The sequence below is a fragment of the Peromyscus eremicus genome, chromosome 16_21, assembly GCF_949786415.1.
Source record: "Peromyscus eremicus chromosome 16_21, PerEre_H2_v1, whole genome shotgun sequence".
NCBI lineage: Eukaryota > Metazoa > Chordata > Mammalia > Rodentia > Cricetidae > Peromyscus > Peromyscus eremicus.
The window spans coordinates 61929610-61950883 of NC_081432.1; the positions used below are offsets into that span (position 1 = coordinate 61929610).

At 48.7% G+C, this 21274-nt stretch overlaps 1 protein-coding gene and 1 pseudogene across 2 annotated transcripts in view; one reads left to right on the top strand and one right to left on the bottom strand.

The window, feature by feature from the left end:
• The window catches only part of Trem1 (triggering receptor expressed on myeloid cells 1), a 70685-nt gene that overhangs the window by 46496 nt on the left and 2915 nt on the right, over positions 1-21274 (top strand). The window contains exons 1-3 of one of the 2 annotated variants that reach the window (XM_059281614.1): positions 12963-13217; positions 14605-14961; positions 18618-18801. In XM_059281614.1, coding sequence (XP_059137597.1) covers positions 14691-14961; positions 18618-18801 — 455 coding nt within the window. In that variant the 5' untranslated portion in view covers positions 12963-13217; positions 14605-14690. Of the gene's footprint in view, positions 1-12962; positions 13218-14604; positions 14962-18617; positions 18802-21274 lie in introns of those variants that run through there. The other variant, XM_059281615.1, reaches the window with a different exon arrangement.
• On the bottom strand, positions 15256-17891 carry LOC131893731 (RNA-binding protein EWS-like; annotated as a pseudogene).

A 21274-nucleotide genomic window follows, 5' to 3' on the forward strand; every position in this document is an offset into this window, starting at 1 on the left:
CAACATTACAGTGCACAGGTCCAAAAGGCATAATGGCAGTCCTGCAGCTGTATGTTACCTGTGTTCTGATTTATCTTTGGGGAAGAGACTTCCCCAATGCAAGTGTAACAAGGTTTCCCCAGTGTAGTAGTTAGCACTTTGCTCAGGTTCCCCGGTGTGTTACAGCTCTGCTCGGCTAAGGGAAAGTTTCCCTGGTGAAAGTGTCACAGTTCTGCTCCTCTCTGGTAAAGTTGTTACAGCTGGGATCTGCTCTGATGAAAGTGTGACACTGCACAACAAACCCCACTCAAGAGATTTTATCGGGAAGGAAAAATCCAGGAGGGTGGACGCCTCTGCTCAGGCAAGAAGCAGCAGCAAACTGAACAGAGTATGGAGCTCATATGGGGTCTCTTGGGGAGGGGGATTTTCCAGGGTGACTTGGGATTGGTGGGTTTTTGTAGCCTGACCCTGGGGCAAACTCAGGGATTGGTGGGATTTCAAGCCCTGGTCCTGGGATCAAGTCAGGGTCAGGTGTTTTTCCTTGGCCCTTTTCATCATACAGTTATCAAAAGCTGGTTGTTTTAATAATAACTCTTGAATTATCTCCTTCTTTACATGTTTTTCAATAGCATCTTTCAGTCTCCCTATGAAACCAGCAAAAGGCTCAGAGGGGCCTTGTGTAGTTTTTGAGGCAATCAGCCAGCTTTTGTCATGTTCCTTATGTATTTCCAAGTGACCCAAAATTGAATGGGGATTTCTTTCCCTTATTTATGTGACTTTTCAATATTCTTTCTGACTCTGTCCCATACTTTTCCATCTAAAGTTCCCTCTTCTGGAAACCAGGAATTACACTGACAAACAACTCTCCAGCAATCTAATAGTTGTGGCTTTGCTACCTGTACACTCCTCTTTCTTTAAAAACTGATGCACAAGTGGACATAAGGCAGTTGTTGAGCTGATACGTCCAGCTCTGGCTTCTGTCCCACTGTTCTCACTTCCCTCAGGTCCTCACTCTCTTACTGTAGCTGACTTCAGGTCCCTGATCAAGGTGCCACTTGTCACCATTCTAGAGGGGGGTGGGATCTGGAATGGAGCCTAAAAATGAAGTGGACTAGAGTCTCATGCAATAGCCAACTTTATTTAGAGCATCAGACAATTTATATTCTGTGGGTGAAGCAAGGTCATATGAGTGAAGGTCACATGAGTTCACACTTTATACAATTACAGGGACATTATCTAAACAACAATAGTTAAGACAATGGGTAATCTGAAGCAAACCCATTCCTATTCACTACATCTGGGTGGGGCACAAAAGCATATTCCAAGAACATACCCCATGTTTAGAAGGAATAGAGGTCACAAGTCTCTTGTCTTGTGTTCTTGGAGTTTTCTCACAAGCACTCAGAGTTCTCCCCACATAGTTCCATTCTTGGATGCTGTTCCAACAGGGTACCTAGAGCATAGTGAGCAGACACTCTGAGAGGAAGCAAGGAGATGACCCGTGGTCATTGCTGCTGGCCTGGATACTTGAGGGACAGAGAAAAAGAAAAGAATCACAGGGTATGGTGGGCACCTGGCTAAGGGTAGAGGCTGGTCATACCATCTCTCAACAATAATTCTGAACCTGTGGCCTACTTCTTTGCCCATCTCCACCTTCAGATCTACCCTAACACTGACTCCTTAGGTGAGGGGTTGCCATCGAAAGGCAGGAACCTGAGATCCTAGCATCAGGGAGACTGGAGCAGGAGGATTGTGTGATGGAAGTCATTAGACCCTGCCACAATGCCACACACTCCCACAGCTCCCAGAAAGAACCCAGAGTTATTCAAAGTAGAAACACAGTTTTGAGGACACTCTCCTTGTAAGTGTTGCAATTCAGATGGAAAGGCATCCTGGCAGTCGAGAGCCAAGGACTACCACAAGTCACTGTAAGCGTATTGGCTTACAACTCTGCTCCTGGGAAAGGGGTAACAACTCTGCTCCTGCAGGGAGGGGAGGGTTTCCCCAGCAAAGTCGTTACAGATCTGCTCCACTCTGTCCTCGAGAAGTAAAGTTGTTACAGCTCTGCTCAGGTCCCCCAGATTGTTACAACTCTGCTCTGATGGGGAAAGTTCCCCCTGTGAAAGTGTTACAGTTTTGTTCCGCTCCAATCCGTTCCGGCAGAAGTTGTTCCAGCTGGGCTCTACCCCAGGGAAAATGGCACACCACACAACAACCCTCACTCAGATTCATTGGGAAGGAAGAATCCAGGAGAGCGGCTGCCTCTAGGATGAGAAGCAGCAGCAAACTGAACAGGGTACAGAGCTTATATTAGGCTAGAGGACAGAGTTTTCCAGGGTGGCTTGCGATTGTTGGGTTTTTGTGGACCAACTCTGGGGCAAGTCCAGGGATTGGTGAGATTCTGTAGCCTGACTCTGGGGAATGCTCAGGGATTGGTGGGATTTGAAGCCCTGGTCCTGGAGTCAAGTCAGGATGCTTTTCCTTGGTCCTGGTCTAGTCAGGGGCAGGGTAATTTTTTCCTCAGCCCTTTTCACCCTATACTCCCCATTTCCAGCAAGGAGATTTAGGGCTGTGACGTTTCACAGTGAAGGTCGGTGAAGTTGGACGTGGAGCTTGTGTTGAATAAGTCTCTCTGCTCACTGTACCAGCTGACCTCTTAGGTAAGCGAATGTATAATTGCAAGTGTTACAGCTCTGGATGGAAAGGAATCCTGACTTGTTGGAAAGTCAGGCTACACCTACAGCTGTAAAGGGAGGTGTCCTGGATACCTACAGCTGTGAGGAGAAAGGAATCCTGACTTGTCAGGAAATCAGGCTATACCTGAAGCTGTGATGCAGTGGGAGGTGGTCTCCCTGCAGGATGTTGATAAGTTTTAGGCCTCCCAAAGGCCTCTCTGCTGTCACAACAAACTGAATCAGACCAAATTGGAAAGCCCAGGTTTAATGGGTAAAGCACTCCTGTGCGATTCCCTGTCCTCGTAGAGAGGAGACAGGGATGAGAGACTGGAAGAACCACGTGTCTGTTTTCTGGGATGCCACTTATATATCCCCTGTGGGAGTGGTCTTGAGCCTCTCTGGGGGAGGAGCTGTGTTGGCGGGCTTTGAAAGGGCGGGTTTAGGGTAAGAGACAGGGGAGAGTGGAGTTGAGGTGAATCTTCTACTAGACTCCTTCCAAACACATGTAGCAATCCTGTTCCTCTCTGAGAGTCATTACAGCTGAGGTCTGCTCTGCCGCCTTCAGGGAGCTTCCCAGCAGAGGTATCCATTTCTTCTTTGGCTCTGTCCCCCCAAGGGAATGTGCCAGCAAAGATTCTGCTCCATGCCAACAAAAGAAGATCTTCATCAAAAACTGTTTTTAAAAAGAGATTTATTTGGGAAGGAGAAAACCAAGAGAGTAGCTGCTCTGACAGGGCGGAAAAGGGCAGCTGATAACTGGACAGGCAGAGGGGCTTGTACAGGGCTTCTTAGGGGTGGAGTCTTTCCAGCGAGAAGATTTTCTGCTCAGGGATTGGTTGGTTTTCCTGCTCAGGGATTGGTTGGTTTCATTGGTCAGGGACAGAGTTGGCTCTGGTTTCAGGACCAAAGTGTGTTTCTTTCACTGACCCTTTTTAGCCTTTGGCTCTGGTTTCAGGGCTAGAGTGTATTTCTTTCACTGGCTCTGGTTCCAGGGCCAAAGTGTGTTTCTTTAGCTCTGGGTTCAGGACCAGGGTATGTTTCTTTGATTCTGGTTTCAGGGCCAGGGTGGGTTTCTTTCACTGGCTCTGGGTTCAGGGTCAGGGTGGGTTTCTTTCACTGGCTCTGGGTTCAGGGTCAGGGTGGGTTTCTTTCAACAGCTCTGGATTCAGGGCCAGGGTGGGTTTCTTTCAACAGCTCTGGATTCAGGGCCAGGGTGGGTTTCTTTCAATAGCTCTGGGTTCAGGGCCAGGGTGAGTTTCTTTGGTTGGCCCTTTTACCCTACAGTAACAACTGACTTGGAAAAGGCTGGTGGCCTGAGCGTCTTTGGTGTTTTCCAGCTTGACTGTGAGCTCTAGAGAACATGTCTACCCAAGACACCACTAGTTCTCCGATGTCATGTCTTAGTTGCAAAACTTTAAAGAGGTATGATCTTATTCTTAAGTGTTGCAGCTTGGATGAGAAGGTATCCTGCAGGTTGGGAGCCAAGGAATACCACAAGTCACTGTAAGTGGAGCTGCTTACAGATCTGCTCCAGAGAAAGGTTTACCCAGTGCAAGTGTAACAACTCTGCTCTGCTAGGGGAAAGTTTCCCCAGTGAAAGTATTGCAGTTCTGCTCCTCTCTGGCTCTGGTAAAGTTCTCACAGCTGGGCTCTACTCTGGCAAAAATGCCACACTGCACAACAAACCTCACTCAAGAGATTTATTGGGAAGGAAAAATCCAGGAGGGTGGCTGCCTCTGTTAGGGTGAGAAACAGCAGCAAACTGAATAGAGTACAGCGCTTATATGGAGTTTCTTGAGGGGGTGAAGCTTTTCCAGAATCGCTCGGGGTTGGTGGGGTTTGTAGCCTGTTTCTGGGGCAAGCTCAGGGATTGGTGGGATTTCAAGCCCTGGCCCTGGGGTCAAGTCTGGGGCAAGGTGTTTTTCCTTTGGCTCTTTTTACCCTACAAGGATGCCTTAGGGCTAGGACCAGAGATGAGGAGGCATTACCTAGAAGTTGTTCTCTAGCTGGAGAGGGCAGGAAGGGGTGATGGTCCAGGTACCTGCAAGGGACCTCAGGACGGCCTCATAGGCCTTGTCAGTGGCAGATTACAGTGGCTGGTTCTGCATGTTCAAGACCTTGGTGGATGGGAGGGGAACTGGGTTGTGTAGGGAACAAGTAGCTTGCCTTCTTCCATGGATGTGGACTTTTCAGCCGTCTTGTTTGTGATGCTGTGGGGACGGGAGTCTGGTGAGTCAGGAGAGGCACTAGCCTCACAGATTCTTCCCCAAGTATGCCCAGCATGTCCACTTCTCCCTGAAGGTCCCTTCAAGCGTCTGTGGACATGAAGGTTGGACTCACAGAAAGTGGGCATGAATGTGCTGAAAACGGCCCCTGATGACTGGGAAGAGCAGGAAAGGGAAAAGAGAAGGGAGTCATGATGAGGATAAGAGACCCCCAAGGCCACAGAAACTCCTGAGACCTACACAGGACACCATGCGAGCCTCTGTCTTCTGTGGGGGTTGGAACTTACATATTCTGTCCTTCAGTCAGTGTATCTAACTCCAGGCTCAGGAGGGGTAGCCATCCTGATGTTTCTGCTGCCTCAGCTTCTGGATAATTTGGAAGAAGTCTTCCATGTACTGTGGCGGGGGGTGTGGGGGTGGGGAAGGGGGGGAGGTGGGGGGGGAGGGGAGACTTCTTGCTCTGGGCTTAAAATTTGAAGCCAGGGAAGGATGGCTTCCAGCACCCTCTCTTTGAGGTGCTCATGCTTCCTCAAGGCTCCAAAACACCCCACCCCCTAAGACTCTTTACAGTATGGAGTGCTGCCTCAACTGTCATAGTTACTTGGGCCTCACAATAGACCTGGTAAGCTGGTGAGGTCTAGCCTACAGATGGGGAAACTGAGGCATAAATGACCAAGCCATGTGTATAAAATCACATAGCTGGAATTAAAGCAGGGCCTGGGTGTGATCCCAGGTGGTTGGGTTCCTAAGTCTCAGTGTGGACCAAGTTCACAGCCCTTGAGTAAGGAAACTGGGGATACTCCAGCTGGAGCCACTGGGCCCCCAAATATCACTAAAGAGATTTTTAATCTGTAGCCCAGGCAGACCTGGAACTTAGGTCACATCCTCTGCATCAGTCACCACTGTGCTGGGACTATGGGCGGGGGCCACCGCCCTGCTCACACAGGTCGGCAGTGTGAACCCAAAGTCCACGGAACTGCTCATTTGGGCTGTGAGCCGGCCTCCCGGCGTCCACTTGGCAGAGGTGAGGGGAGGGGCCTTCTGACTTCCCCTCAAATCACCACAGGGCAGTCTGACTTGTTCATAGCCAGTTTACTTCCTTCTCTCTCCAACTGCAAGGAAACTCGCTAGACCCCATTCTCCTGGCCTCATCCCTCACCCCACCCGCCTCTGTGCCCTGAGATGGCCCCTGTCAGCTTCCATACCATCTCCTATGCTCCCCTCTTCTGCTCATAGTGTGGGAGGGGCAGGAAGAGGCTTACCAGAAATGGAGGGGCCACACTCCACACCCCTCCCTTGGAGGGTATGCCTTTTGCCCAGACACATCTTGTGGATCTCAGAGGATGCTGTCAGCTCTGCAAGGATCTGTGAGAACAAGAGTGGGGGCCTGTGGTGGAATGTTACTTTAATAATGTAAAGACCTGTTACGTTTGTTTATCCTGAATTTGTTTAACGAAGTAAAGATACGCTGCTTTGCCTGCCTAAGGCACCTGATTAGTCTAATAAAAAGCAGAACAGCCAATAGCTAGGCAGTAGAGGGATAGGCGGGGCTGATGGGCAGAGAGAGTAAGTAGAAGGAGGAATCTAGGCTCAAAAATAAGGAGAGAGAGAGAGAGAGAGAGAGAGAGAGAGAGAGAGAGAGAGAGATATCTGGGGCCAGTCAGCCAGCCAGCTGCCAGCCAGCCACGAAGTAGAACATATAGAAGGAAAGAACGGTAAAAAGCCCCAAGGCAAAACATAGATGAAGAGAAGGTTAAATTAAGTTATAAGAGCTAGTGGGACAAGCATAAGATAAGGCCGAGCATTCATAACTAATAATAAGTCTCTGTGTCATGATTTGGGAGCTGGTCAGTGGCTTCTCCTAAGAGAAAAGCCTGTTACAGAATCCCTTGTTAGTGTTTTCTGAGTAAAGTCAACAATCCCAGAGCCCATGGTGACTGAGTTGTTAGTAGTCCATACTTACAGTTAGGCTTTTCTGGGCCCTCGGGGGAGGGAGAAGCTCCTGTATTATGAGGAATCAATGTGTAACCATAGATGGGGCACAGTGAGGAAAGGGGGTCCATTGACAGACTCCAGCACCCTAAGTATCATGGGTGGGACCTGGTAGTTGGGGGTCTGTTAGCTTGGGGTCTGGATGCAGAACCACGTCTGAGATTGGAAGAAATGCAGTGTGATGGATATGGCCTGAGTGATTCTGCTGGGATTCTAGCAGCCACGTCCCACATGGGAACCCACGAAGGCCCTCCTTTAGGGGCACACTTCTCTTAACTGGTAAGCCTGACAGAGGGGTCCTGTTAGTTGCAAAGTCTCCTATCACTTAGGGGTAATTTCCAGTGTGGGGAGTTGAAAACTATTACCCCAGGAGGGCAGGCACCCTCCCCCATATTTTACAGGTGTGAAAATCAGTGCAGAAAGAAACGAATTCCTAGGACCACACAATCTAAGACAATTATTTTGTTTTTCAGTCTCACACCCTTCTTTCACTGTATCAAATCCATGCCAGCTGAGTGCAGGCCTAATTACATAGTGAATTATATGCAAACGTTTCATGAACCCGTGGCTAACTGGAATAGTATGTATCTGATACATGTGAACAGTATCGGGTGGGGAGAGCAGAGGGCAGTTAAGGGACCAACTGCCCCCTCTTCCAGTGTGCCCCTCCCACCAAACAAGTCATTCTGTAGCAGATAAATATAAGCTTGGTGGAGTCAAGGATAAGCACAGTCCCTGAGACCCCACGGTGTGTCACAGTTGAGGCTCCCAAGGAGCAGCTCACCAAGACATGGGATCTCCTGGGAGGTGGCCCTACTTTTGGGGATCTCAACCAAGCAGAGGCACGTGTATTTCTGCAGAAGCCCCTTTGGGGCCTGGATGGCCCTTGGAGGTTGTGCAGCAGCAGCTGCTGCTCATGGCTCACGTGGATGCCACACACGGTGCCTACGTGCTCCCTCGTTGCCTGGAATTTCATTTTGCTGTCATTCAGGAGGTCCTGGTGAGCACCAGGGTTGTTTTTCTGAATGAATTTAATGATGTTGTAAACCAGTGGTAAAAAGGAAATCTCCTTCTTCATAAGGACAGAGGATGGAGGCCTCAGTGAGGCTGGCATATGGGACATGGCAACCAGCCTCTGCTTGGACTCGGGCAGCTCTCTGGGTGGCAGCAGTTTTGGCCTGCGGCCCACCCACTGCCTCAGTGGAGCTGTGGTGCTGAGAGCTGAGCAGCAGGAGCCAGCAGCTTGCTCATTTTGAGACAGGCCTGGAAATCCCTTCATCCCCCTCCTGAGCGCCGAGATAACAAGCCCCGGCCACCACTGTGCTGAGGGTCTCATTTGTAGCCCTGGCTATCCCGGAGCTTGTCTGAGGCTGGCCTCACACTTACAGCCTCCCGGCCATCTCTGTCTCTCACGTGCTGGGATTAAAGATGTGTGTCACCAGGCCCAGCCTGAATTTCCAACTGAAGCAAAAAGTCTAGAAAGTGTATGGGGCCAGGGAAATGGCTCATCAGGTAAAGGGCCTTGCCACCAAGTCTGATGACCTGAGTTCAACCCTGGGACCCACGTGGTGGAAGGAGAGAACTGACTTCCACAAGGTGTCCTCTGACCCCCACCAGCCTGCAATGGCTTGCAAAGGCTAGAGATGTTGCATCCCATAGAGCTGGAGTTACAGGTGGTTGTGGGTCACTAGACACGGGCTCTGGGAACTGGACTCAGTCCTCTGGAAGGGCAGCTGGTGCTTTTAACCACTGGCGATCTCTTCAGCTCCACAGCTCTCCCCTCTTAAGTGAAGAATGGCTTACATTTCTCACTGACTAAAGTTTTCGCCTCCCTCGCGTGGAGAGTCACCTGGTTGGCCACCTAATGGTGTCCAGGAGTCTCCTGACACCTTTGCTCTTAAATGATTGTTACCTGGAAGTCTGGGTCTGGCTTTTCTGTGTAGTGGCTCCCCCACCCCCACAGGCAGCCGCTTCCCTTTGCGGCCTGTCCTCATCTCCTTTTGAGGAGTCGGGGTCTGCATCCATGCTATGATCAGTTTGTTTATTTCAGGGCTGGGGATGGGATCCAGGGCTTTGTACAAGCGAGGCTAGTGCTCGGCCACTGAGCTTCTGCTGTCATCACCAGCACCACAGTCATCACTGTCACCATCATCATCGCCATCATCATCATCACCATCATCATCACCATCATCACCACCATCACCATCATCACCACCATCACCATCATCACCATCATCATCACCATCATCATCACCATCACTATCATCACCACCATCACCATCATTACCACCATCACCATCATCACCATCATCACCATCATCATCACCATCACCATTATCACCATCACCACCATCATCACCACCATCACCACCATCATCATCACCATCACCAGCACCATCATCATCATCATCATCATCATCACCATCATCATCACCATCATCACCACCATCACCACCATCATCACCACCATCATCACCATCATCACCACCATCATCACCATCATCACCACCATCACCACCATCATCACCATCATCACCATCATCATCACCATCATCACCATCATCATCACCAGCACCATCATCATCATCATCATCACCATCATCATCACCAGCACCACAGTTATCATCATCACCATCATCATCATCACATCATGGTTCCCAAGCCCCAGACCCCAGTGCAGAGCTTCACAGGCTGGCACAATCACAGCCACCACACTTAACTCTGTAGCTTCCACGGAAGCCTTGTATTCGTCTAGGAGTCATTTGCACATCCTCTGGTGTCTTTTGGTGGGGCAGGGACCAAGGGTCAGGACGTTGTGTTTACCCATTGCATTAGTCACTTTTCTCACTACTGTGACAAAATACCGACAACAGCAACCTAGGGAGGAAGTGTTCGGTGTGGTTCTCAGTTCCAGGGGACACGGCCTGCCATGGGGGAGAAGGCATTGCCTCCATCAAGCCAAGATTTAGACTAGGGATGACAGAGTAAAGGTAACAGAGGGGTGCCCACTCTAGCAAGTGCCACAGATGCTGGTGTGTGGCTGCCATGCAGGGGCCACCCAGGAGTTGGTGGCTGTGATTGGCACTTACAGAGCTGACTGTACAGGCTGCCAGTCTGAAGGGCAGTGCCCCAGTCACGCTTCTCTGTGGGGTTCCCACTCCATCCCTGGAGGACAATCACAGTTGCTCTGGCGTACCGTTGATTAACTCCGAGGTGTCCACACAGGGTGTGGGGAGAGCCCAGCAGGTGGTGTCTCGTTGCTTCCACAAGAGGAAGTTGGATTCAGCGTATTCAGGAAGTAGCGTGTCATGAAGTGCCGGAAACCATGTCAGAGGTGATGAATTCCTGTTTCTGGAATGAGAAAGTTGATCTTGTGTTTGAGATGGATGTTGAGTAGCACAAACGTTGACTACAATTATTCTCACTAAAATTCTCTGAAGTTGAGAATGAGCATATTGGCATGTGCCTGTCACCTCAGCACGGAGGATGACAAGTTAGAGGGTTGCCTGGGCTACCCTGGAAAACCTTCTCTGAATAAAAACACTTTTGTGTGGTTGGAAAGGTAATTGTTATGGGGTATGGTGGTCTTTTAATGCCAGCACTAGGCGGGCAGAGGCAGGCAGATCTCTGTGAGTTCTAGGACAGCCTGGTCTATAGTGAGTCCCAGAATAGCCACAGCCACATAGCAACATTGTGTCTCAAAAAATAAAATAAAAACCTGAAACAGTGAAACCAGCCAACCAACCAACCAACCAACCAACCAACCAACCAACCAACCAACCAAAAAAACAGCATAGGAAAGGAGAGACTAATTTTCGGAGAAGAGGAAACAGGTTTGGGGAGGTTTAACTGAGGTTTGGTCCCCTGAACTCCCCCGCTGACGTCAGCAGGCAGGGTGGTCAGTGACAGTACTGTACCTCCCAGGAAAGGCCTCATGTCCTGTTGTGAAACTTCCTAGAGAGTCTGAGTACAGGGGTGTCTTATAGCTGTCCCCAGCAGCCCACAGAGGCAGCTGGAGCTGAACTTGGAGGATGAGGAAGGTTGAGCTCTGGGGGCTGCTGTGGATAGTCCTTGTCTCAGGTAAGGCAGGTGAAGGTTCTGGCTTAGGACTTCAGCAGCCGTGTGTGTGTGTGTGTGTGTGTGTGTGTGTGTGTGTGTGTGTGTGTGTGTGTAGGTTACAGGTTGACCTTGGGTGTCTTCGTCTATTGCTTTTCACATTTTTTTTTTTTTTCCTGAGACATGGTTTCACTACGTAACCTGGCCTGGAACTTGCTATGCAGACCAGGCTGGCCCTCTCTCTGCCCCTGCTTCTGCCTCCTCATTGACACTGATGTTAAAAGTGTGCACTGTACTGCCACACCTGGATCTGCCTTGCTTTTGAGTCTCTCATTGAACCTGGAGTTGGCTTATTTGTTAAGGCAGCTGGCCAGTGTGCCCCAGGGACCCATTTGTCTGCCCGTGGTGCTGGGACAGAAGTGCGCACTCCCACACTAGGCTTTTGACATGGTGCTAGCTAGAGTCCAAACTCAGGTCCTCATACCTGTGCGCAGCAAATGCTTTCTTTACCAGATGAGCCACCGCCCTGTGCTGTGAAGCTCTTCCCTTCTGAAGTGCTAAAGCAGTGGTTCTCAACCTGTGAGTCGGGCCCCCTTTGAGGGGTCAACAGCCCCTTTCACAGGGGTCACTTAAGACTATAAAAAACAGCCGGGCGGTGGTGGCGCACACCTTTAATCCCAGCACTCGGGAGGCAGAGGCAGGCGGATCTCTGTGAGTTCGAGGCCAGCCTGGTCTCCAAAGCGAGTTCCAGGAAAGGCGCAAAGCTACACAGAGAAACTCTGTCTTGAAACAAACAAACAAACAAACAAAAAACAAAAGAAAAACAAACAAAAGACTATAAAAAACAGATATTTACATTGCAATTCCTAACAGTAGTAAAATTACAGTTATGAAGTAGCCATGAAAATAATTTCATGGTTGGGGATCGCCACATTAGGAAGGTTGAGAAACACTGGTCTAAAGCATACGGCCACCCAAACATGGGGCCAACCACACTGCTTACGCTGGCCAGGCTTCACCTGAGCTCAGAGAATCAGACCTCCGAGGCTTACGAAAAGAAACGTAAGAAGGGGTGAGTTAGAGAGGCATGCGGTCTTTGCTTTAAAAAAAAAACTATTTTATGTGTGCGCATGCATGCATGTATGTATGTGTACCATACATCTCTGGTACCTGAGGAGGCCAGAAGAGGACATCAGATTTCCCTGGAACTGGAGTTACTGTTGGCGAACTGCTGTTTAGGTGCTAGGGATCAAACCCTGGTCCTCTGCAAGAGCAGCAAATGCTCTTAACTGCTGTTTTTTTTCAGTCCTGGGGATGGAACCCAGGACCTCCCACATGCCAGGCTGCTGCTCTACCACTGAGCTGCAGCCCCAGCCTCTGCGTGCATTTTTATGTCAGAGACATATAGATCCTTCAGTGGAGACAAGGTCAGCATCACCAAGTCTCACCTATAACCAGGTTGGCTTTGAACCCCTCCTGCCTCAGCCTCTTGTGTGTTTGGATTAGAGATGGGCGCTACCAGGTCAGCAGATCCAGCCAATCCAAATGCGGCATGATCTGAATAACATGTGTGTCTTTTGAGGCAGTCTCTCATTGTATCCCTGGCTGTCCTTGAACTGTCTATGTAGAGCAGGCTGGCCTCGAACTCACCTAGCAATCCTCTTGCCCCTGCCTCCCTAATGCTGAGATAAAAGTGTGAGCCACTGTGTCCAGCCGTCTGAATGACATTGTCTCATGTTGAGATTTTTTCCCTCTATTCCCCCATGGTGTTTTTGATGTGGACAGTGTGTCAGAGAGCAGAGATGTAATTCATTTAACAGGTATTTCCCAGGGTTCCCTTGGGCCAGCAAATCTGTTACTTCAGAAGCCTGTGTCTGTCCTCATGGAGGTTATAATGCCAGCTCTTCATCAAATGCTGGAGCTGGAGAGCCCAGCTCCTCCCTGGTGCTGAGCTGTCATTGTAACATGTCAATGAGTCAGCGTCTCCATGACAACACACGGGGGGGGGGGGGGGTGGAGCCCAAGGATGGTCACAAAGGGTGGACCAGTCATCCTGTGACAGAGTAATCAAAATGAATTCAACACAGCCCTGAGCCTCTGCTGGCCTGTCTCTGGGTGTGTGGCCACCCTCCTCCTCTTCCATTTTCTTGGGACAGCACCTCATGCAGTCCAGGCTGATCCCAAATTTACTGTGTAGCTGAGCATTATCTTGAACTTTTTCCTGAGGGCAGAGCAGGCCTTCTGAAGCCTGACACATCCTGTGTGGGCAGACAAGGGCTCTACTAAAGTGGTAAGTCTTCACCTGTGTGGGTGGTGTATGTGTGCGAGTGTGTGTGTGTGTTTCATGTGGGTGGTGGTCATGTGTGTGTGTGTGTGTTGCATTTGAGTGTATATCTGTGTGGTTCATATGAGTAGTGGTGTGTGCATGGGAGTATGTGTGTGTGTGTGTGTGTGTGTGTTTCATGTGGGTGGTGGTTATGTGTGTGTGTGTGTGTTGCGTGTGAGTGTGTATGTGTGTGGTTCATATGGGTAGTGGTGTGTGCATAGGAGTGTGTGTGTGTGTGTGTGTGTGTGTGTGTGGTTCATGTGGGTAGTGGTGTGTGCATGGGAGTGTGTGTGTGTGTGGGGGGGCAGTTGTGGTAAGAACAGCAGTAGTAGTTTTGGGAAGTGAAAGTCTAACTCACTGACCCAGCATTCTGTTCAGGCCTTTGTTGGAGAATACTATCCAGGCCTGAGTGGATATAAAGTCATTATCCAAGCGCAGGATGGTGTTCATGCTCTTATGCCCGTTCCTAAGCCAATCTGTGCAGCCAGGGTCTTAGAGTTGTTTCGACTGTTAAGCCTCCTCATGGGTATGTCCTTGTGAATAGGGCAACCCCATCAGCAGAGCCCTAGAGGATAGAGAGAGGTGCTTGTTATTCACAGAAGGGAGAGAGTGTTGCCGGATAGGCAGAGCGCGTACCCATCGTGCCCATGATGCTTTATTTTTACTTCTTTTTCTTGATGCTTCCTAGTGTCTTCTGAACTGATCTCTTTGTCCTGACTTAGATGGAGCCCCTCAAACTTCCTGGACATCATCCTGTGCTTGGATCATGTCTTTCTATCCACTCTTTACCCCGGGAAGTACCTTTCTACAGCCTTCCTCTCCCATCATGCCCTGGCCACTCATGTCTCCAGGCAGGCAATTCATCTCTTTTAAAAAATCACTTAGGGCTAGAGAAATAAACGATACAATTGGTGTAGTGCTTGCCACACACATGAGGACCCGAGTTTGATCCCCAGAAGCCATGTGAAACAGTGAGATGTGGGGACTTGAACTAGTGATCCTAGCACTAGGGAGGCAGCTCCAGCTAGATCCCTGGCACTCAACGGCCAGACAGCCCAGATGAATATTCCAGTTCTGTGTAAAAAGTGAGAGACCTTGAAAAAAAGGAAATAACTAAATGGACAGTATTCTGAGGCCTGTATGGTACCTGAGGTTGGCCTCTGGGCACCATGGCATGCCCACATACATACATGCATTAACATGTACTCATAAAAGGATCATTTACAAAGTTTGATTTCCATGGACCACATATAATTGGTTCTTTTAGTAAAACACCAAACAACTCCTTCCCAGGGGAGAGTTTTGATGGAGACCGTTCCCTACAGAGCCTGTTTCCTTTTCCTGTTTATAGAAGTCCGAGCTGCCGTTGATCCAGCTGAAGAAAGGTATGAGCTACTTGAGGGGCAGACCTTGACAGTGAACTGCCCCTTCAACATCATGAAATATGCCAGCAGCCGGAAGGCTTGGCAGAGGCTGCAGGATGGAAAGGAACCCTTGACACTGGTGGTCACAGAGGGGTCGTCTGCAAATCCCAGTGAAGTCCGCGTGGGGAAGTACACACTGAAAGACGACCCTGCTGAGGCCATGTTGCACGTCCAAATGACTGACCTTCGAGTGACAGACTCTGGATTGTATCGCTGTGTCATTTACTACCCTTCTAAAGAACCTATTCAACTCTTGCATCCTGTCCGCCTGGTGGTGACCAAGGGTGAGTGACCAGAAAGTGTCTGGGGAGAGGGTAGAGAGAGGTAGGTCAGGCAGAGATGGGGTAGTGACCCAGGATCCTAGCAGCCTGGCTTCCTGCCAGAATTTCCTTGCCTGCCATCCAAGGCTGTTGGCAGGCACTTGGTCCAATAGTAATTGTGAGGCTCCTGTGTATGGATTCCCCTTGGGAGAAGATGAGCACTAGATTTGGGATATGATTTAGTTTCATTTCTGAGATCTATACTTAGAAGTCTTGTCCTTAGGAAGCTGTTCTTTTTTAATTAACCATTTAGCTCGTTTTAATGTTTCTTCAGAACAATGTCATGGCCAACATTATAAATATGGAACTATACATTTAGAACATTTTCTGCCTTAAACAATAAATTTGTTCCATCAAAGGTCCAGGAAACCCTTTTGTGCCACCTTATTTTCCTCCACACAAATCACCTCGGTACTGGCCATGGGCACATCTGAAGCATCCTCTGGACGCTCCTCGAAGACCACCAGAGTTTTTAGAACCACATCTTCCTCCCTATATGCCACCACTGCCGTCTCTGCCACGGTCATCATTCGGAGGTGGGCAGGCTTGGGGAGGGAGTGCTCAGGCTCACTCTGGTTACGTTCTGTTCTCCAGGCAAAATTCTGGTTTCTACAGTTCAGGTTGGACATGGCCATTCTCCAGCTTGGTGCTGGACATTCCCTCCTCCAGAGGGAGATCTCCCTGGAACCCCAGAGCCCTTTTTGGAGGCAAGTTTCCCCTGTTTCCTCCATGACCTTCTATGTAACCTATGGATCCTCCAGGATCTCCTGGGTCATCGGGGCCTCTGCAGATTGGTGGTGGCCTCCTTCTGCCCTCTTAGGGTGGCACACTAATCTACATGCTGTTCATTGGAGGTTTCTTTCAGGCAAGAGAGACTTTAAGTTTGCTTGCTTGTAAATCTCCCATCAAGTCACTCCATAGTGACCTGGCAGTTGGCAGATCCTGCTAGGACATTACGGTGTCATTTTCAGGTTTTCCTGTTTCCTTATCCAGGTAGATGAGGATCATGGGTTGCCAAGTTCTCCTGCTCATTCTAACAACCTCACAATGCTTAAGGAAATCTGCTAGATCCAGAGTCACACTGTCATTTAATCCTTTGACAGAAATTGCACTGTTGGCCAAGTCTTCGAGATTTATAGGGAGGTCTATAATACACTAAGATCTGCCCCTTTACCCACAGGTCCACCAGGCTTATTGAAGCCACTTAGCTCTCCAATGCCCGTTCCATTCTGTTCACCTTCTTACCCACCTCTGCTCATGCCTCCAGGATTAAATCTCCACTCTTTCCTGGCTACCCATGCTCCAGCTCTCTCCTGGTCCAGGAAATCTTCAGGACTCCTACCCATAAATACTCGTACTTCTAGGGTGTAGAGTGGGCTCCTCAGAATGCTGCTTTATAGGTTATGTTAAGTTGGCTGTAGGAGCCAGTCTGAGCAGGGTAACAGAGAGACTGCTACATATAACTGCTTTGGTGACCATAACTGCCCTGCCTTCCATAGCTGCTGGCCCATAATTCTGCTGAGAGAAACTGCTTAGATTGTAACTAGTCAGCTGTGAAGATGAATTGCTGGTGGGAGGATGACCCAAGAGGGAGAACCAGGGCATCAGAAGTAAAAAAAAAAAAAAAAAAAAAAAAAAAAGGACTGGAAAGTTGGGGTCAGGAGGTCTTGCACAAGCTGTGTCTTATGCCAAACAAATTTATTAAGAAGTAAAGCATCGGTTGGGCATGGTAGCACACACCTTTAATCCCAGCACTTGAGAGACAGATGGATCTCTGTGAGTTCAAGGCCAGCCTGGTCTATGTAGTGAGCTCCAGGACAGCCAGAGCTACATAGTGAGATCCTGTCTCAAAGAAAGAAAGAAAGAGAGAATGAAAGAAAGAAAGAAAGAAAGAAAGAAAGAAAGAAAGAAAGAAAGAAAGAAAGAAACAAACAAACAAACAGTTCAGCGTCTTACACGCACTTTGCAGGGGAAATGGAACCTATTGTACAATGGGGCCGAGTCATCAGGGAGCTAATCAAGCAATATTGAATGAAGGGAACACGGGAAATCTCAAGTGTGAAATAGACCAAGTGCTCAGCAGCCATGGGACTGATAACTCCAGTCTCTCTAGTAGGGAAAAGTCTAGTTTCCAGGAACTAAAACCTTAACTCCTTCGAGGCCCAGGCCTTAGCTTCAGATCAGACCTTGCCACATTTGCTCCTGGGTAAGGACACAGAACTGATGTCCCTTTGTCTTTTCATCAAGGCCTCTGAGAAAGTCTTGGATCAGCCTGACTCCCAGCAGAACAGGATAGAGGTGTGGTGAGTGGTGACACAGGCTGGCTCCCGGTACCTGGGGATAATGTAGTCACTCCGTCCATGTCCTAGGCAGGGCTTGTTCTAACCCCCTGTACTATATGGAAGTTGACTTTTTGCTCTCTTGTGGTGGATAGGCATGGTGGCTGCTGTCTGCTGCCCATGGGCTGGGTAAGCAGGCTGAGTGCTGTATGCCCACTAAGCTGTGTAGGTGGTTTTAGCAGTGGTGACTGGGGCAGTGGTGGTATCATAACCACCATCATAAGTGTTATACCCCTGGACAGGCTATCTCTATGCCTGGAGGGCAGTTGGAGGCTGTCCATAAGAAGCTGTATATGCAGTCTACCCACAGGGCTGGTGTTCTGAGGCCTGGGCCTGAGCTGATACCACTAGGATGTCTACAGATTCCATAGGCTTGTGGCCCATACAACTGGGTGGTGTGTGCCTGTCCTTGAATCGACTGGGCTGTGAACACCATATCCTTGCTGGGTTGCAGCTTGTCTGTAGGTACTGTAATCCACGGATGCTATGTTCTCTTCTTAGGAAGCCTCTTGTAATCTACTCTCCTCCTCCCAAGATGCCATTGGTGGCCGCCATGGCCTTCTAAACTGTGTGTCTCAGACTTGCTGTGGGCATGAACCACCTGAAGTCCTTATTTCGAATCAGACCTTGTGTCTCAGGAGACCTGAAGTGACACTTGCTTAGGAGGAACAAGTGTCTAGGCTCACTTCAGTGGCGACCAGTGTACTTACAAGTCCCTCATATGAATCTCTGAACTCACTGAGGAAGAGCTGGTGCCTTGCTGGGCTCTACATCCCTAACGAGTGACAGTGGATGATCAAGGATGACAGAGAAAAGAGAAACAGGCCTCCCTTCCTAGAACTAGGGAGTCTGTACCAAGTCCAAGACGAAGCTCAGATGTAATACACCAGTAAAGACAACTTTTAGAGGACGTGACTTACGGAGGTAGAGAGAACGGTGTAAGCAGGAGAATGGGGCAGATGGAGAGGTGAACAACCGCAGAGGAGAACATTTCCATAACTCAGACAGCCCGAGAAGTCTTCTTCACGCCTCTTTCCAGCCTCCCTCCTTTCTTTTTCCATTCATTTTTTTTCTCTCTCTGATTCAGGCTGACTTTACACTATTTCTTTTGATTTTAGTAGAAGAAAAATCTTGCTTTTTGAATGGCCATGTTCATTCTCCTCAGCTCCATTTCTCTTTAACTACTCATCCATCCATCCATCTTTCCATCTAGCCATCCATCCATGCACCTGTCCATTATATGGTCCATCCATTTATCTATTTAACCTCTGTCTTTTGCAGATTCTTCAGGTCTGCCCACCCTAAGCATCACTCCTACTACAATCCCAACTAAAGCTCCCATCCTTATTACCACAAAACACCTGCCGAGACACAGGACTGTGACCCAACCCTTCCCCAAGTCCACAGCTGGTGTCTCTTCTCCTGACCCTGGAGTCACCTTCCCAAATGTGACAACTGTTACCAGGTATGTTTTCTGGGCTCCTGGTTTGGACAGCCTTTATTTCCTAGCCCATGTGCTGAGAGGATGTAGGGGTGAGGATGGGATGGGCTGGAGCAAACTCTAGTCACCTCAATCTGTGGGGAAGTTCCCAAGGAGGGAGGAGGTGTAACTGACTGAGGAGGAGGCTCCCATCCTTCCCAGCTCACTTTCTGTGTCTCCTTACACATCAGAGCAATAAGAGGAGAGAAATGGCTTTTTTGATGAATGCTGTTAGTCCTGCCAACCCAGAAGCAGATGGAGTCCCATGTCCGATAGACTAGCTGTTATGTAAGATTGGGTGAGCCAGTGACTCCTGTGGCTTTAGTTCCCAGAGTTACTGTTGGGATGCGAGAAGACCAGAGGTCGCTGTCTACCACCTCCCCAGGTCTGTGACTCTCTCTAGTATTGCTCTTTAGTTCTGTTTGACTGACTCACATGTTTTGTTTGATTTACTATTGGTGTGAGTACTCTGCTACAGACTGATGGAATGGCACTTGGTGGAGACGGTGACAGACCCAGCATTTCCCTTTGTGCAGTGCTAGGCATCAAACTAGCCCCAGCCCTCGGTCTCGACATTTTAAATCAGATTTTTTGGGCGATTTCTAACCCTGGCTTACGTTTACCCCCTCTGCACCATTGTAACAAGTGCCCGAGACAAGAGGCTCACAAGGGGACGGGTTTATTTTGGCTCCAAGTTCTAGAGGTTTCAGGACATGGCTTTTGGACCTGTGGTGAAGCAGTAGATCATGGTGGCAGCGTATGAAGAAGCCTTTCCCTCCGTGGTCATAACAGTGAGGAAAATGAAGAGGAAGGGGCGCGGGCTACGTTGCATCCTTTCTTTGGGATGGATACATGGTGGATATGAGTGGGTGAGTGAATGGATGCATGCCTGAGCAAACCTTCATGTGCATGGATGAATAGATGGACGGATGCTAGCTGGAGGATGTCTGGGTTAATGGATGCCCAGTGGACTAAAGCCTCCAAACAACCCCAGCCTTTTCAACTCTCCACTACCTTCTAATTGGTCATCCTTGTCACCAACTCAGATCCAAACTGCAGCAGCAGGCGAAGTTAAGAGCCACCACCTTCGCATGCCCCTCCTTACAGTTACTGTTGAATGCTGATGTTTATTTAAATGTCGAATCAACAGTAAAAAAAGTCTTATTCCCCCAGTCCAATATATCCCTGCCCACAGTCTCGTGGAGTCCAATATGTCCCTGCTCACAGTCACATGGAGTCTAATATGTCCCTGCCCACAGTCACATGGAGTTTTTATTCATATATACCTCAGCATGGCACCAGTTCTAATTATATACATAAAATAATTTTCCCTGCTAAGATTATCTTTCAGCCAGGTGTGGTAGTGCACAGGTCTATATAGTGAGCTCCAGGACAGCCAGAGCTACATACAGAGACTATATCTCAAAAAAAACCTCCAACATTACTATATTGAGTTATAATTTCAACACATACGTACTTTTCTATCAATCAGAAAAGCTGTAAAGCTCACAATCACTTACCTGTTCTTAGCTGTTGATACCATTTTCTTTTTAATATATATTTTTTTGTTTTGCTTTTTGAGACAGGTTTTCTCTGTGTAGCCCTGGCTGTCCTGGATCTCACTCTGTAGACCAGGCTGGCTTCAAACTCACAGAGATCCACCTGCCTCTGCCTACCAAGTCTGGGATTAAAGGTATGAGCCACTACCACGTAGATGATTTTTAAAATCTTTTATCCCCCAAAAATTTCCATGAGAGAATTTGAGCATTTCTTCACTCTGCATACTACCACATATACAAAATGTCTTCTAAATATCAGAATTGTAGGGGCTGGAGGGATGGCTCAGTGGTTAAGAGCACTGACTGCTCTTCCAGAGAACCTAGGTTCCATTCCCAGCACCCACATGGTCTATATTTCCAGTCCCAGGGGATCTGACACTCTCTTCTGGTCTCCACAGGTAGGCACTGTACCTACATGGTACACAAACATACATTCAGGCAAACACTTATATACACAAATAAAATCTCAAAATAAAAAGATTTTGCGGATGCCCTGCAGTGCAGAAATGAGGCGATGTTACAGCAGCCTGGCCAGCATGGGCTTAGTATTTGAAAACATTCCTTCTAGGCCCCAGCAAATGGCTCAGAGCATGGGCTCTGGGCACATAAGGTTCTGGTTCCATCCTCAGCACCGAGAAAAAAAATATTCCTAGTAAAATAGACGTGGAGTGGTCATGACATTCATTGCTCTGTGAGTGTGGACTCTTGTTCCAGGCTTAGAGACAGACACAGTTCTTTCCTCTCTCTGTTCACTGGTACCATTCAAGGGCCTGCCATGGAGTAGCTGCCATTCAGCCCTTCATGGGGTAATCAGAACTTGCAATCTGGAGAGAGTCAGCATTCATCCTTCTTTCTTTTATAAAATGTTTATTTTTAATTATGTGTGTGTGTGTGTGTGT